This window comes from Nematocida minor (genome assembly GCF_024244105.1).
Source record: "Nematocida minor strain JUm1510 chromosome Unknown 7879, whole genome shotgun sequence".
NCBI lineage: Eukaryota > Fungi > Microsporidia > Nematocida > Nematocida minor.
The window spans coordinates 88,831-105,325 of record NW_026250394.1 but is presented as its reverse complement, the minus strand read 5'-3'; the positions used below and the strand labels follow the sequence as shown (position 1 = coordinate 105,325).

The following is a 16,495-nucleotide window of genomic DNA, read 5'->3' as shown; positions in this document are numbered from 1 at the left end:
CTCTGCTCTATATGTCAAGGTCATCCATCTCTTCCACTGGATAGTGGTACTTTGACAAGACAGGAGCGCTCTTGGGGGCTTTAGGGCGAGTCTTAGAGCGGGTCTCCTCCGAGTGCATGCTAATGTACGCCTCAGTGGGTATTCCTTTCCCTGGCTTGATATAGCTCCATGAGAACCCGCGAGCACCCATCACAAGCTTTGTTTCCAGATACCCGCGCCCCACCAGCCAACGAACAGTTCGAGACAGTATGTCTTTTGTTTTTCGAGAGTGCGACCGCATTTCTGTTACAAGCTGTCCCTCTGTCACAAGCTTGGCCCTGCCCACCAGCTCTATTATCTGCAGCGCCTCTTCTATGCAGTCTATCTGCTGCAAAGTCCCTTCCCGCTGGCAGTTATCGCATCCATCGCCGCAGCACTTTTTAAAGGTTTCCCCAAAGTAGTGCAAAAGGAGGTATCTCCTGCACTCTGCCTTATTCTCGCAGTAGGATATTACTTCCTGAAGATGTCTGCGCTGCCGCGCCTTGGCCTCCGGCGAAGAGCCTGTGTTTTTGTCTATCATAAAGTCTATTTTCTTTTTGTCTCCATACGCATAGTACAGCACACACTCTGAGTCCATTTGGTCTCTTCCTGCACGCCCTGTTTCCTGATAGTACCCTTCGAGAGACTTGGGCAGCGAGTAGTGTATGACATACCTCACGTCTTTTTTGTCTATCCCCATCCCAAACGCTATCGTTGCAACAATCACGCGAATGCGCGATAAGTCCCAGTCCCGGGCCCGCTCTGTCCTTTCTTTTGTTGAAAGCCCTGCGTGGTAGTATCCTGCTGCTATTCCGTGCTCTTTCTGCAGCACCTCAGCCAGCCACTCGCAGTCTCTCTTGGAAAGACAGTATATAATGCCAGAGTCCTCTGGGTAGTACGTTTCTATAAAGCTTACTATCGCGGGTATTGGGTTCTTTACCTTTGGAAGCACTTTGTATTTCAGGTTGGGCCGATTGAAGCTTTGTGAAAACACTTTGCAGTTGCGCAGGCGCAGAGCTTCAGCTACGTCCTTCTGCACGGCCTGGGTTGCTGTTGCTGTGAGCGCGGTGATCGGCACTGTCGGGTACCGCTGTCTCAAAAGAAACAGCTGGGTGTAGTCTGGCCTAAAGTCGTGCCCCCACTGAGATACACAGTGCGCCTCGTCTATGACAAATCTTGCTAGCCGCCCATGCGCCAGAAGGCTTTCTAGCGACCGGTTAAACGTTCTGCTTTCCACAAGAAGCTCGGGCGTGGCGTACACAATCTTCACAACTGGCATGCGTTGTTCTGGAGGAAGCTCCCTATCTTTTTCAATCCCGTGGAGGAGAAGCATGTTGTACGCAGTATCGCGCTCTGTTTTTGTGAGAGAAGAGTTGATGGCCACTGCAGGGATTCCGCGCAAGAGAAGGTTTTTTATCTGGTCCTGGATAAGCGCAAGAAGCGGGCTTATAACAACCGTTACGCCAGCTGAAATAACTGCAGGCAGCTGGAAAGTCAAGGACTTGCCGCCTCCCGTAGGCATCAGCACAAACACATCATGGCCGCTGAGCACAGAGCTTACGATATTCAGCTGGTTGTGCCGGAAATCGTGCAGCTTGAAAACCTTTCTGAGACATGCGTATGCCTGCATCTTTTGAAATGTAAGCACGCCCCCACCAGTACCTTGATTTTCACATGTCTGGCTCGAGAAGGCAGTGCTATCTGCACTTTTTACACTTGGGGGGCTTATGTTCTTCTGCAGGCTCTCCATGGGAATTCTAGACACGCTGTGCATCTCAGAAGAAGAGTTCACGTTGTTGTTTGAAAAAGACTCTTTTATACGCATAACGTCATATGGCTCCTGTTTTGGGCCCTTTGCTTCCTGCACATCTATTTCAGCAATGCAAGAAAGGTCTTGCACGGGGTCCAGTTTTTGCATTTCTTCATAGGGCCAGTCCCGAGCTGGATAGGTAGAGGCATTTACAGCAGACCCGGTATTTGGATATACAGTCTTCTGCACAGGCCTTTCCAGCTCTTCTGTTCTTCTTGAGCTCATGCAAATATACCCATCTCCCTGAGAGCGTGCTTTCTTTAGAACGGAAGATATCAGCATATTTCTTTTTTCCAGGAGCACATACACCTCGCGCATGCTTCTTTCCATGGCCTCGCATATGGAGTGGCTTAGATCATTTATTCTCTCTTTTTCATCCAGCTGTGCATACCGCATCCACTCCCGCCCCTCTGGGCTGGGCTTAGCCGCGTGCTCTGTGCTGTTAGAGCTTAGAAAGGCTGCGCGTTCTCCTGCATGCTCTTTTCCCAAAACTCTAGAGACATTTACAGACTTTGCCGGCTCGCTTTCCATTGTATTTTCTGTGGTTAAGTCGTATATCTGGTTTGCTGTGCTTTCAGCGAGCACAGTGCTTCCTTGCATAGATTCAGTGTTCCCCAAAAACTCTATCCCGCTGTCACTGTCGCTGATGTTCTCGTCAGGCTGCTCCAGCGCATACTGCAGCATGGGATCTACTTCTGTCTGGAATTTCTTCATTGCAAAAATAATCTACTCACGCAAAGAACATTCGCAGGCCTGCAGCCATTTGCACTTAAATTTTTTCAAATAACTTCCTAGCTAGAACACAGCCACGGCTTTAAAGATCCTGTGCATAGAGCGCACAGATTAGCTTCTTTCTCTCTGAAAATATCTACTATCTTTTTGGCATACCTTTTCTATATTTTTATGTTTATGTCGCAATAAAAAGAAGAATGTGTAGCTCTTATAGTATTATTTATAAACTATATAGAGAAATAAAAATTTACAAAAGACTTTAATAATTAGTTATTTCCAGGCTGTATTCTAAACAAAGAGCATTTGACAAAGAAAGGAAAGAAAAATGCATAGCATTGAGTATTTATTAGATTAAACTAAGAAGCTAAGAGGCTAGTGTAGTAGACATTGCGGGTGGTGTGGGAGTTAGATTTGCATTGAATTGAGGGTCTTCATTGATCTCCTCAGCAGAGCTATCAGCAGTGCCATCAATAGGCTCATAGCAAACTTAACAGCAGAATATCCAGAGAGCTCATCAAAGCAAATAGAGTAGTTATTTAGTTTTAGTTTTCTCTTTCTTGCAAGGAGCCACAGTTCTCCAATGGATAGAAATAGCTCGCTCAAAGACTCAGTTATTTTAACTATACACAATCTTATTCTCACTAGTATTTGTGCTCTAGATGGTGCTGGTTTGAAAGAGCGTCTATCCCAAGGTCCTGTCCTGGAAGGCTTTCTTCGTGGGTCAGCTTCTCAAAGTACTCCTTCAGACTCTCAAAAGACTCCAGAAACTTTTCTGTTTCTTGGGCAGGCTCTTCTTTTTGAGAGAGCTTATGCAGAATTTCAGACAGTGCTTCTGTTATGTTATGGAGAGAAGTAAGCGCATCTCTTTCTGGATTACTCATGTGCTAGTATTAATTCAATAAAAGTATTTTGCATTTTTATTTTCAATTGCTCTGTGTAAGCTTTCAATCCACAGAGCTCTTTTTCCAAAAAACAAAAGGACACATCTTCTACTATGTGAACTAGGAGATCTTTATAGGACTGTCTGCACACATCACATCAGTCTGTTCTATTGTGTTAGCCATCATGGGTCAAAGCACAATCAGCTAGCTAGCATGTAAATAATAAAACATCGGCCTAGCTGCTTATTAAATGAATAGAGACAATATGTGCTTTAAATACACTCTTCAAAGAAACTTTTCTTTATTTTCAGATCGTATGCTCGATGTTTAATAGACTATTTTTACAATATACCACCTATGTAGAAATGTATCTGTTGTTAGCATGCACTAGTGCTTCAATAGATTTTTTTCTGTCTTATAAAGAGTAAAGAAGCACAGGAACAGGAAGTATACAGCACAGAGCAGACTGAAAGTGAGCTTCTTTGTGCTCTTTCCGTTGCCACTTCCTTTCTTCTCGCCATTTAGAAGCCTGTCCATGTAGGCTCCTACGCATACAACAAAGGGTAGATATAGCAGAGCAATGCATACTACGCAGCAAAAGCTCTGGTTTACATCAACGGGATTCACAGCATCTGCGATTTTTACTCCTATAAAGAGACATGCCAAAAGAATAAGATACATCCCCACAGAAACTGCCATCCTGTGCTTTCTGATAGTCTTATTTATGTGGAGAGCTACTGCCAAATGCACCATACCGCTCAGCACTAAGCCCATCACTCCAACGGCAAATGTAGCATAGAATATTTTTATTCTGCTTGGACTGTATAAATTGCCTCCATGCTCAAAAATCATCCTATATGCCAGCATGCTTGAGAACATGCATATCCCAGACTGCACAGAAACAATCAGACTGAAAATGACATTCAGCAGCGGACTATCATTGAAAGCAGCACTGCCTGGCATAGAGACAGCTTTAAAGGATATTTTATCGATAGCTGCACTGTGATGGTAATCTTGGTACTCCTTTTTGGAAAGTAGAGCATCTGTCTGTGAGGTAATATCCTTCTGTTCTTCCTTTATGCTACTTATGATGCTCTCTTCGTGTGCGGTATTCTGAGATTCAGTTTTGCCATTTACATCTTCCTCTGAGCACGTTGTATAGCCTGAACTTAAGCTTTCAGTGCTTGCTGAACTGTAAGTAGCTTGAGTGCTAGGCTTTTCTGCTGTGTCGGGCCTCTCTAGTAGGAAAGCGCTTTCAGCATCACCTTCTTTCAAAGTATAGTTAGTGGCTGGGCTAGATAAAAGATCACTCTCAATCACTGGAGTATTGTCCTCTATTTCTTGATGCGTATCTGGTTGTAAGTCTTCACTCAGGCTGTCCTGAGGCTGGTTTTCTTCCAACTCCACATTCTCTTCTACAGATTCTTCTCCTGCAGATGCTGGCAGATTGTACGGGACAGTGTGCGCTTTTTCAAATACATTAACATTTTCTTTAAATGGCTGGCTGTTGCTTGTTTCTACCCTGTACCCCCACTGGTCCTGAACAAGCTCATCCACCACCTCGTCTGAAATAACAAAAGAGTCCCTTCTGTTCACACTTATCTCTGGCTTGGAGTCATTTGGTTTTGCCTCAAACGGCTTGTGCACCTCTTCAACCACGTACTCTTCTATAGCGCACATACTCTTTTCGTCCAAGCTGTACTCAGACTCCGGCGAAAACATCACATCTTTTATTTTGGCAGCTATGCCAGCCTCAGCCGTGATAAACTTTCTGAGGTTCGAGTATATCCGCATAAGATACTGCTTGGCATTGCTATTCTTCTGCAGCTCTGCATTATTATCTAGCAGCAGATTCAGATGGTCTTGCATGTGGTAGCCTAGGTATTTCAGGACTTTCCTATGAAGCAGCTCCAGGCTCTTTGGATTGCTTTTGTCCAGCTGGTAGAATGCAGGCCACAGGTCATTGCAGAAGAAAAACTCTCGAATTGCTGCCTCTGCGCACACAATGCCCTCCCAGTTTGCCAGCACGCTCTTTAAAGACGCCAAGAGCTTGACTATCTTTGGGTCTAGCTCATACATCTCGCCTTTTTCCAGAACGTGTCTTTTTCTATCAATCTCTGAGCTAAATGCGCTGTGCATCTTCTTCAGGATGGACTTAATGTTGATCTCTGTGTCTGTCTCTTCAAATATGCTTTCCAAGGGAGCGTCTGCAATAGACTCTTCTTTTATTTCAGCTATTCTGCACATGTTATGAAAGTACTTCTGCAGCACACTTTTAGAGTACCAGTACTCATTGGAGTCCCTTATGAATATTATTTCGTACAGAAGAGCCATATATGCACTCTGTATATTTCTATTCAGCAGGGCGTTTTTGTCCAGCTCGCCGCTCTCTTCTCTGTTTGCAGAGGCACTCTGGCTTCCTTTCATGGCAAAGTGTTTTAGCCCGCGCTTTAAATCGCTCCACGACTTCTTTGGCTTGATAAGCCTTATGGCACAAGCCACATCAGCCCAGTGTGTTATCCTTGCACCGGCCGCCTCAAAAAACGCTGCAATCCTGTCCTCCGCTGAAGAGTTTTCTGCGTTCAGCTGGCCCAATAGATTTTTGTTGTTCTGCATCATGCACAGAAAGTGGAGTATTTCATCGTCGCGCTCCACAAGCCACTCGATGGTAAATAGATTCTCTATTTTGTCGCTGTTCGTGATATTTTCTGTTTTTTTTGGACATTCCACAGTGATCATATCTTTTAGCAGGTGCACGTCTTTTTTGATCCTTTCTATGGACTTGTAGACCATATCTTCTGCCTGCAGCTCGTCGTTCCCAAATATCTCAAGCAGATCTTCCCTCAGCTCTTTCTCGGGCTCTGTGAGATCGCATGGAAACCTGATTCTTGTTTTTTGTGTGCCAGTCATTTATGAAAAAAAATCTTCAGGGTGGCACATTTATATGTTAATAAAGCTATTTGTCTGTTTAAGGAAATGCCTAATTAAAATATAAATAAGTCGTAATTGCTGCAAGATGCGCAGTGCCTATCCCTAGCAGAGAGCTGTATGGCCTGTGCATGCACCTTTTGTCCATGTGTATCAAGTTGTAGCTATAATTGCAGCGCACTAAATAATGCCAAAAATAGCCTGAGAATTGAATGCATCTACTAAAAATAATTGAAGTAACAAGAATATTGCACTGTGTCATGTAGGGCGCGCCGCTCTTACCTGCAGAGCCATGCTATAGTCCCTTTTACATTAAAAATAGATAGAGAACTCAGCTCTTCTCTTTGTGCTTAGCAAATATCCATCTAGCCGTCTGATTCAGAGATATTTAAGCCACTTTGAAAGCCATAGCAGAATATTATTGCGCTGAAATGCAGTGTACATAGGAACAGCAGGACTGGAAAAGAACAAACTCTGTCTGTTATTTTCTGCACATAAAAGACAGCCATGCAAGAAAAACAAGACCTGGGCTTAGATCAGTATTTAGCTCGTCTCATTTTAGAGCAATTTATTTATTTTTGCAAATATTTTACAAAACAGCCATTCTGTTCTATACATGCAAATAAATGTTCTGCTGCTTCTCCAGCCAATTCTCAATTTATAACTGCATACTGTGCCAATTTATTGCCAAAGCTCACACACATCCTCTCTGAAGTAGCTATGCGTATAGTCCTGTGCTGGCGCAGCTGTTCATATTTGCTGAATTCTTCTTTTATTTTTTCGTCTGGAGTATAGAATTATTTTTATTTTTAGGACCCCAGCATGGTAGCAGAACAGAATCCAGAAACCAAACAGGCAGAAATGACAAAAACAGACAGGCAGGACAAGGAGCAGCGAAGAGCTCCAAGAAAGCCAAGAGAAGAGAAGAAATGGGTGCCAAAGACCAACCTCGGCAAGCTTGTTCTAATGGGCAAAATGACACTGAACGATATCTACACAAACAGTTTAAAGATACAAGAGCCAGAAATAGTAGACTTTCTAGTGGGATCCAAGCTGAAGGACGACGTGCTTTGCATCAAGTCCATCCAGAAACAGACCAAGGCAGGACAGAGAACCAGAATCAAGGCTGTGGTTATAGTCGGAGACGGCAACGGAAGCATTGGAATCGGGATCAAGTCCGCAAAGGAGGCTAGATCCGCAATAGAAAAGGCCACAGAAGACGCAAAGTGCCAGATGCAGCCCATCGACTTTGGATGGTGGGACAGAGAGGTAGGCGAGCCACACACAGTGAAAGTAAAGGGATCCGGAAAGTGCGGGAGCGTCAACATCACTCTGACTCCCGCCCCAAAGGGAACAGGAATAGTTGCAGCCACTCTTCCAAAGAAGATCTTCCAGATGGCAGGAATCAAGGACATCTTCACTGCATCAGCAGGACGTACATGCGCAAGTGAAAACTTTGCAAAGGCAACTGTTGCTGCTCTACAGAAATGCAACACTTTCTACTCACCCAAGAACTGGGAAACTCCCGAGCCAATCCCATCACCCCTCCAGGTCTACTCTGAGCTTATTTCAAACTTCAACAAAAAACTAGCATTATAATACTGCAATCTCTAGCTAATAAAGCCTAGTTTATATCTACATCCTTTTACCGTTAATACACCACTTCACACACTCTATCTTCTGTCTTATCAAAATCAGCAAATATCGAAGCTATGTGCCTTTGTGCATTTCTTAAGTCCTATTTATGTTTAATATCCAACTATTTCTGCATATAAATATGCTTTCATGCCTACTCTTCTGTGCTCTCATTTCTATACAGTCTATGCATACACAATGCACACACACTAACTATAGCAATTATAGAAATTTTAGTAGTCTTAGAAGCTGTTCACATTTCTCCAGCCATTTAATTAGATATGAGATGAATACACAATCTGTTCTGTCCTCTGAACAATACATCTGGGCTCTTTGGCTCTTCTGTGCTGCTGCCAGCACTATATTATGGGTTTGCGAAATAAAGTTTAAATAACGAAACACAGCAGCGCGCATGAAGTTCAGAGCGAAAAAAAGCCAGGAAGAGGAGCAGCCCCCAGGATTTGACCTGGCCATGAAAAACACCGAGCTGAAGGAGGAGATAAAAGAGCTGAAAGAAAAACAGAACTCTCTTCTAAGAGAGTCTCTTAAACACCAGTATCTGTGCTATAGAATGAAGACAGAGTCAGAGAAAATACTCCAGGAGCAGAAGGCGTCTCTCTCCTCCATCCTGGAAAAAGTAGAGCAGGGCTTAAAGCTTCTGAAGGAAGAAGAGAGCGGAGACACCAAGGCTCCTAAAACACGAATGACCGTGCTCAAGGAAAATCCAAAACAAAAGAATAAACTCCACACGGAATAATTTTATTTGGCATGGAGTGGGAAGAAGCAGTCAGAAGAATCACTGAAAAAGCAAACGAGATAGAAAGCGCTCTATCGCACAGCACCCGGGTGGAAACACTGGACGGACTGCTCTCAGACCTTCATAGAGAAATGCAAATGTACAAAGCCACAATCCTCAGAGCAGCAAACGGAGCCAGCGTCTTCGCACAGCTTGAAACCAGAATGCGCGCTCTGAACAGAAGAGTAAACATCATAAAAATGTCGTACGAGTCAGAAGATGCAAAAACAAAACTCAGAGAGCACAGACAGGACTGCCATCTCACACGAAACACAGAGAAGCTCAACCAGTACATCAAAATAGCATCGCACTCAATCAGCTCGATAGAGAAGCAAAGAAACATTCTGAAAGGAAGCAGACAGAAGCTGGAAGATGGGCTGGAATACCTTGGGCTCTCTGACCGCGTGATAGATCAAATATCGAACAGATACCTCACAGACTACCGCATATTCAAGGCGCTCACTGCTATCTTTATTCTGCTCTTCATATATATTTTTATTCTCCGCAGATAGACTTATTCATGCATCCGCACAACTGATGTACAACCACTCACTAAATTTGGTTTATCATTTTAACGTGGTATATGCTAGTGTGCGATAATCGCACCCTTAGACAACATATATCTGCCATTAGCATGCTATTCTTGGAATATATTTGAACTATTCAGCAGACTATTACTTCTGCTCGCAGTATACGCGTATGCAGAACAAAATTTAAATAGAACAATTAAATAATTCAGACAGCAACCTCTACAATAAATGTACACACATTTTAATAAAAACACGTTTTGTTTATTATTTACCAGGAGCATAAAAATAAATTCATAAGTGGTTTTGCTGAAACAGACAAACTGCACGCTGTTTCTACAGCACACCATAATAGCTGCACTAAATAGTATATTCCTTCTACTCCTTTAAGATAACACGAGGAGCGATCTTCATTGCCATCAGCTCCTGGAAAAGCAGCTTGCATGCATATGGCATTTGTATCTTCTGCACTGTTGCTTTCTTGCACCCTGTGCACCCTGCCGGGCTGATGATCAGTTTGCACCCGCTGCATATGTGCGCCATAAACTTATCTGATGAGACCACAAGCCGCTCTATAAGAATCTCTGACGCGCCGTACCCGATCAGACAGTCTCTCTCCATTTCTCCAAGCCTAAACCCTCCGTCTCTGCATCGTCCTTCTGTGGGCTGCCGGGTGAGCACTGCCCTCGGTCCTCTTGCACGCGCGTGCATTTTGTCTGTGACCATGTGTTTCAGCCTCTGGTAGAACACCGGCCCAAAGAATATGCGCACAGGGATCTGCTCCCCGGATGTTCCGCATGTAAGAGTCTCTTTCCCCGTCTCACTGTACCCCAGTGCAGCCAGCTCTTCTGCAATGTCCTTTGCCTGAACGCCTCCAAACGCTGTTGCTGCAAACTGGTCCAGCCTTTTAGACCCCAGGGATATGGACTTTCCCGTGACCAGCTCCAGAATCTTTCCCACCGTCATTCTCGAGGGAAACCCGTGCGGGTTCATGACCAAGTCCGGCGATATTCCCATCTCGTTAAACGGCATGTCCTCCTGCGGAAGAATCAGGCCAACTACGCCCTTCTGCCCGTGCCGACTGCTGAACTTGTCGCCTATTCTGGGGATCCTGTGCTCTTTCAGCACACTTTTTATCGTTATTAAGTCATCGCCTGTTCGCATAATAGCTGTCTTATCGACTGATGCGCCGTCCAGCCCTCTGTAGATAGCCCCAGCCTTTCCGCCCATCGGAGTTCTCCTGTCTATAAAGGTCATTCCCTCGCTTACCTTCATTCCTGGCGATGGAATGCCGTCTCCTACAATTGTGTCTGCTGTTCCGCCTGGATACGCTCGAAGCGAGATGGCGTGTGTTTTGAAAAGGAGAGCTCTTCCCACGCCCCTGTCAATCGAAGCTTTGTTCAGAACCAGCGCATCTTCTATGTCGTATCCGGACATGCTCATAACAGCAACTGTTAAATTCTGTCCTGCTGGAAGATCGTTGTACTTGATCAGCTCCATGCCGCGTGTGGCTGCAAGCGGCTTCTGCGGGTTCACCATGAAGAAGTTTGCGCCGTCCATTCGCCTTCTCTGGTCCACGCCTGTTACTCCCACGCCCTGCTTCCCCATAGCGCACTGGTACGTATTTCTTGGCGACTGGTTGTGGTGTGGGTACGGGATGACTCCTGCAACATGCCCAAGTATTGCCGAGGGGTCTATTTCCAGATGCGTGGTTTCTTCTGTTATCTCCCTGTCCCACAGAGCAATTAGAGAGTTTTTGGCTTCATTCTGGTCTATGTACTCTATCAGGCCCTCGCGCAATAGATCGCTGACAGTCTTATACCCCTCGTGAAGAAGCCTCAGGTCCTGCGGTGTCAGCATGGGTCTGCCCTCTTCCACGATAATCAGCGGCCGAGTGAGCCGCCCTGTCTCTGTAGAGATAAATAGGTCGTCTGACACCCAGATGCCAACTGTGCTCGGAATAACCCCCTGTCTTCGCAGTCTTCTCATTTCCCTCGCTGCCCAGTTGGGGTTTCTGCACGTTCCCACGGGCACGCCGTTCACCCAGCACTTTGTCCTCTCGAGCTCTGCTGATGAAATTGCAGAAATGTCTTCCACTCCCAGGAAAGACAGCGCGGTGATCACCTCTGTTTCTTCCTCGTTTGGCGTTATTTCTGTGAGCATTGCCAGACTCTTGACAAGCCCACACGCCTCGCCTTCTGGTGTGTCTGCAGGACAAAACACGCCCCACTGCGAGCAGTGCAGAGCACGCGGCCCAGAGACCTTCCGTGTTTTCTCAAACTGCGAGGAAACCCGGGAGCACATGCCAATTGCCGACAGTCTGCTCAGCCTTGTAAGCACCTGCGTGATGCCTGCCCTCTCCATACGAAAACGCTTAAGAGACCACGACCCAGTGGAAATGGCTCGAAGGAGGCCGGTAGTCATCATTCCTCTGTTCATCACTAGAAAGTGCAGCGCATCGAGCTCCTGTGCCCTTGCTCTCTTGCATAGCACTCTGTCCAGCGCCTTCTTTATCTCGCTGTTAAGTCTCTTCAGAAGATCTTCAAAGAGAAGGGAAAGCATCTGCCCTGCAAGCTCTATTCTTTTGTTCCCCACAAAGTCTTTGTCGTTCTGCAGGTCGTCTGACTTTCCATTGCTGCTATCCAGGAGCATGCGCGCCATGATCGAGAGATACTCTGCCTTTCGGCGCATGTCGGTCCCTGTCCCTGGGATGTGCGCGAGAATAATGTCGCACAGAAGAAGCCTGGCCTCATCTATCCCGCCCTGTCTTGTTTTTATTCTGCTTCCTATCCAGGCAAGGGCTTCCAGCGCCGTGCGGATGTGTGCTACTGCCGGCGTGGGCTGTCCTATTAATATTTCAATCTCTAGGTCTGTGGTAACCCCCATGCCCTTCATGACTATATTTAGCGGTATGTCTTCTGTGAGGGAGTTGTGGGCTAGATAGAGGAGCTTTTTCTTCAGCACCACCTTTGTCTTACTTTTTCTCTCAAGCGATGAACTGGTGACAACTGCGCACAGGTCCCCTCTGAAGTCTGTTTCTATCAGTATTCTGTTCTTTGCCAGCTGCTCCTGCATGAGAAGAACCCTCTCCATGCCTTTGCATATGAAGTATCCTCCAATGTCGTACGGACACTCGCTTTTAGGCCTCGCGTGTATAGGGTTGGTTATTCTCTGGAGGTTGTGCGTGTTTACTCCGATTTCCTTTTCCAGGAAGTCTTTTTGTCTGAGAGACAGCCTGCTCCCCAGCATGATGGGCATCTTCCCCACTATAACGTTCTTTGAAGAGACCACGTCCTTTCCCCTGGTGTACTCTACGTCCACCACTATGTCTCCCGAGTACGTTAGGTTTCTTATTCTGCACTCTTCAGGAGTGACGTACCTTTTTACCATGTTCTCTTCTACTGATGGCGGCTCCACTCGAATGTCTGTGTATTTCAGATAGAACGACGGGTCCACATCAGAGTCTATGAAACTGTTTGTTTGCAAAACCGTTTTTATTTCTTTTTCCACAAAGTAATTAAAAGACCCAACGTGGTGTCTGTTGAGGCCTTTTTCATCAAGAAACCTCTTTGTGAATATGTGATACGGCAGTGCGCCCTTCTTGTGCAAATTATTCTTATTGCTGTTTCTTTCACCGTGGGCGTGCATTATTTTTAGAAAGAAAAGAAATTTTAAAACAACAATATTTTATCCAGCGCTCTCCAACTGCTTTAGAGATATCTGCGCTGAATGCCCTCTCTGAGTGAAATATAAACTACTACAGAGATCTGCACTTTCTAAAACTCTAGTGAAAGATAGAGTGCTTTTGTGCATATAGCCTGAGAAAAGAGCCTTCTAGCTATGATAGAGCATTCAGTTATCTATCTGTTGTTTATCCAGATGGTGTTCTATAGACTGTGGTAATAAAAGAGCTTCAGTAATTCTGCACCACTTACCACTGATTGAATACTGGCTGAATCCAAGTGTCTTATACTCTTACAGGCTTTTACAAGATAAACAGTCTATGCGCGAAGCCATCTATATCATATTTATACCATGCAGATACACTGATAAAAATAGAATACTATAATTTATTTTATTATAAGGTCAGTGCGCCAGGCCTTTAAAGCTATTAACAAAATCATCTGGCTTTGCATAGACTTTCCCGCTGAAGTAGAGCCCTTTCTCCACTACGTGCAGGAGTATCTCTGCAGCCTCCTCTCTACTGCGCATGTAGACAAAGGATACACTCCCCAGCGATGTCTTTGAGATTGACAGAGCATACTTGTCTGCGATATTGTCCTGTTTGCTGGACACAAGTCTCTTCTTGATCGACTCCACAGGCTCTGTGGTGAACTTCCTATGGCCCATAACACGCTTCAGAGTCTTCAGATAGTTTGGCACGTACGTCTCTGCGATGCTCTCTATGTCTTTAAACAGCCGGCCCTCCAGCTCGTACCCCTCCTTCACCTCTTTGATTCGGATGTGCGAACAGTAGCACTTTTCTGGGTGCTCTGTTATTCGAATTGTGAGGATTATCGAGTCTGGGTGCGTGGCAGAAGCTCTCAGAACGAAAGCTCCGAAGCTCTTGTCCTTTAGCATGCGGTTTGCAGCCTTTGCAGGCATATTCTTTACTCTCCAGTGCGCGTGTGCTCTGAGCAGGCTTTTCTCATCTTTCCTCTCTTCCTGGACAATCACCCTGCTCTGCTGCATGTCTACTTCTACCACGCGAAACAGCAGCCTCTGTCCATCCACAAGGCCTTCTCTCGCCTTCTGTGCAAGCACTGCAGACACGCCATTAGCCAGCCGAATGTGTGTCTCATTGCTGTTGATACAGGAGATGGCTCCCTCAAGCACCCGCCCCTCCATTGCTATCTTTATGCCTGAAAAGAGACTCCACGATGTCTGCAGAGATAATAGCTCTTCTTCTGTTGTGTTGTTGAATATAAGGAACTTTTCTCTCGCGTCAAGCGCTCCCATCCCCGCCACCTCAGACTGGTTTCTAAGCTTATTTATGCAGTGTCTATACGCCTTTCTAAACAGGCCGTTTTCTATAACGGGCTCGTTCTCTGCCCTTAGCCAGCCCGTGTGGGGCACTGCTGTTTCTTTTATTGCGCTGCGGATCTCTTCGCATCTTGAGTATCTATCCACTGCCACGCCCGCAGGATCGCCTCCGCTCTTTACAAACTCCAGCAGCTCCCTCTTCAGATGGACATAGTCGTATGTCTGGCACACCTGCGCCTCTGCTCTTTTGTACGCCACAGCGTATTCAAACACGCTCATTGCCACCTGGTGCTGGAGCATCTCTTGCAGTGGAGTTATGATGGGAAGATGCTTCTCTGCGCTTATCACATTTTCAGCTGCAGGGAGCGGAGATCGCACTATCTTGCATAGGAGACTGGACAGGTCTTTTGTCTCCTCCATAAGGCTCAGCAGGCTCTCGTCAATGTACATTTTGTTTTTGTACTTCATAAATGGCTTCAGCTTATATCCTTTCCCTGTCATAGCGATTACACCCATGTGAGCTGACAGATCCAAGCCCTCTTTATTGTGAGCTATCCCGCTGGATATCACTGCTCCCTTGTGGTCTGTCTTATGGTATCGCAGCCTTCCTTTGTCCAGCCACACGCCAACTACACTCTCTCTCCCAGGCTTTACGCTGAGCATTTCTTCTACCTTTTTGAAGAGCGATATTTTCACGTACTCTTCTGAGATCAGCGCAAGCTCTCTTTCTATCCCTCTGCTCACCTCTTCTGCAGACTTCTCTATAAAGTATGCAATGGCATCTCTCAGCCTCTCTTTACTCTGCACACTGCCTTCCAGCTTCTGTGCTATTTTCTCTACTGTCTCTTCTTTTTTCAAAATAATTCTGTACGAGACGCCTCTTCTCTTGAGAGACTGCAGGATGTACATGTCCGTGTGTGCTATTTTGTTCGCCAATACTCTCACGGTCTCTTTTCCCTGGATTTCAATCTCGGATATGTCCATGCCCACCTCCACTGCCATTCTGAATATCCACGGGTTGTAAAGAAGACCCTTCTGCTGCACCGGCCCTGTTTGTATCTGTTCATTTGCCAAACTGGCTTTTTTGTCCTCCAGATCTTTTTCCATCTGCTGGCCATCACTCTCTATTTCTGCATGGTCTGTGTGGTATATCGAAACGTTTGCTATTTTCTGTGTGACCTCTGCAGCCATCTCTCTGTCTTCGTCTGCACACACATTTGACTGCAGCCTGTAGACATACTGTATCAGCTGTGTGTACTCCTCCGGGGTTTTTAGCGTGTGCGCACAGGAGATTACCGTCTTCACCCTCTTATCCACTGTCTTGGGAAGCTGTGCGAGTATTTTGTCTTTTTCTCTGTACAAAGAGACAAGACGCATGGCCTGCAGAACAACCATGTGGTTCTCTGGGCCGTCAAGGCAGTGGAACGACTCTGAAATGATTTTGACCAGACTTTTATCATCAACAATATTTGCAACCAGTATCTCGATCTCTTTTTTGGGAAAGGAAGAAACAGTTTCCAAAAGAGCCTCTGTTACTTTGCCTACTATCTCCTCCCTATCTACCGTGCTGAAGGCCTCTGCTTTCACGGCTATCTCCTGCTCCTGCTTCTCTTTCTGCTCGTGGCTGTTCTGCCGGGCATAGTGCTCAAGCACGTGCAGATAGTCGGTTCCGTCTCCAAATATCTCCAGAAGAATCCCCGCTGCTGCCCCGCCTGATATCCCCCATGCGTCCATTTCTTCGCTTCTTTCCTCCACCGTATTTTCTGATGAAACCTCCTCAAAAAGATCTTCTATCTCGTCTTTTGCGTCTTTGTCTTGTCTGTGAACTTTTCTTCTTCTTTCAAATATTTCATCGTCACTTTCTTCCTCCCTCGTTCTCTTCATTTAAAAATAGAAAAGAAAATTAACTAAAATACGCACGTCTTTGCTGTGCTTCGAACCCACCAGCCTTAGCGAGCTATTTCAGAGGGACAGCTTCTTCTTAATGCAACTCGTCTGTGCTGAAAATAAAAATATATTGGGCATACTTGCATACAAGAACAAGCCAAACATAAAGACCTAGAAGTAAACAAGATAGAAAAGTAGATGCTCAGAGTGCAAATGCACTGGCATAGAAAGTGGTGGAAGATATGTAAATATTGCTATCTCTTTTATTTTATATTTTGTGTTGTGCCTCTACTGGACA

General features: G+C 45.5%; 8 protein-coding genes across 8 annotated transcripts; 3 read left to right on the top strand and 5 right to left on the bottom strand.

The window, feature by feature from the left end:
- Positions 1 to 7: 7 nt before the first annotated feature.
- NEMIN01_1120 (bloom syndrome protein) lies at positions 8 to 2,542 on the bottom strand (the record flags this gene model as incomplete). Its single annotated transcript, XM_051477062.1, has 1 exon — positions 8 to 2,542. The coding sequence occupies one exon, from the start codon at positions 2,540 to 2,542 to the stop codon at positions 8 to 10; it is 2,535 nt and encodes an 844-aa protein (XP_051333022.1).
- Positions 2,543 to 3,201: 659 nt separating this feature from the next.
- NEMIN01_1062 (uncharacterized protein) lies at positions 3,202 to 3,441 on the bottom strand (the record flags this gene model as incomplete). The annotated part of the gene is made up of 1 exon (XM_051477004.1): positions 3,202 to 3,441. One exon carries the CDS (start codon positions 3,439 to 3,441, stop codon positions 3,202 to 3,204), a length of 240 nt encoding a protein of 79 aa, XP_051332964.1.
- Positions 3,442 to 3,828: 387 nt separating this feature from the next.
- NEMIN01_1119 (uncharacterized protein) lies at positions 3,829 to 6,351 on the bottom strand (the record flags this gene model as incomplete). The annotated part of the gene is made up of 1 exon (XM_051477061.1): positions 3,829 to 6,351. The coding sequence occupies one exon, from the start codon at positions 6,349 to 6,351 to the stop codon at positions 3,829 to 3,831; it is 2,523 nt and encodes an 840-aa protein (XP_051333021.1).
- An 840-nt stretch (positions 6,352 to 7,191) lies between these two features.
- Positions 7,192 to 7,968, top strand: NEMIN01_1118 (small subunit ribosomal protein S2e; the record flags this gene model as incomplete). The annotated part of the gene is made up of 1 exon (XM_051477060.1): positions 7,192 to 7,968. One exon carries the CDS (start codon positions 7,192 to 7,194, stop codon positions 7,966 to 7,968), a length of 777 nt encoding a protein of 258 aa, XP_051333020.1.
- A 448-nt stretch (positions 7,969 to 8,416) lies between these two features.
- NEMIN01_1117 (uncharacterized protein) lies at positions 8,417 to 8,761 on the top strand (the record flags this gene model as incomplete). The annotated part of the gene is made up of 1 exon (XM_051477059.1): positions 8,417 to 8,761. One exon carries the CDS (start codon positions 8,417 to 8,419, stop codon positions 8,759 to 8,761), a length of 345 nt encoding a protein of 114 aa, XP_051333019.1.
- An 11-nt stretch (positions 8,762 to 8,772) lies between these two features.
- NEMIN01_1116 (uncharacterized protein) lies at positions 8,773 to 9,312 on the top strand (the record flags this gene model as incomplete). The annotated part of the gene is made up of 1 exon (XM_051477058.1): positions 8,773 to 9,312. The coding sequence occupies one exon, from the start codon at positions 8,773 to 8,775 to the stop codon at positions 9,310 to 9,312; it is 540 nt and encodes a 179-aa protein (XP_051333018.1).
- Positions 9,313 to 9,705: 393 nt separating this feature from the next.
- NEMIN01_1115 (DNA-directed RNA polymerase III subunit RPC2) lies at positions 9,706 to 12,975 on the bottom strand (the record flags this gene model as incomplete). The annotated part of the gene is made up of 1 exon (XM_051477057.1): positions 9,706 to 12,975. One exon carries the CDS (start codon positions 12,973 to 12,975, stop codon positions 9,706 to 9,708), a length of 3,270 nt encoding a protein of 1,089 aa, XP_051333017.1.
- Positions 12,976 to 13,413: 438 nt separating this feature from the next.
- NEMIN01_1114 (uncharacterized protein) lies at positions 13,414 to 16,194 on the bottom strand (the record flags this gene model as incomplete). Its single annotated transcript, XM_051477056.1, has 1 exon — positions 13,414 to 16,194. One exon carries the CDS (start codon positions 16,192 to 16,194, stop codon positions 13,414 to 13,416), a length of 2,781 nt encoding a protein of 926 aa, XP_051333016.1.
- Positions 16,195 to 16,495: the final 301 nt, after the last annotated feature.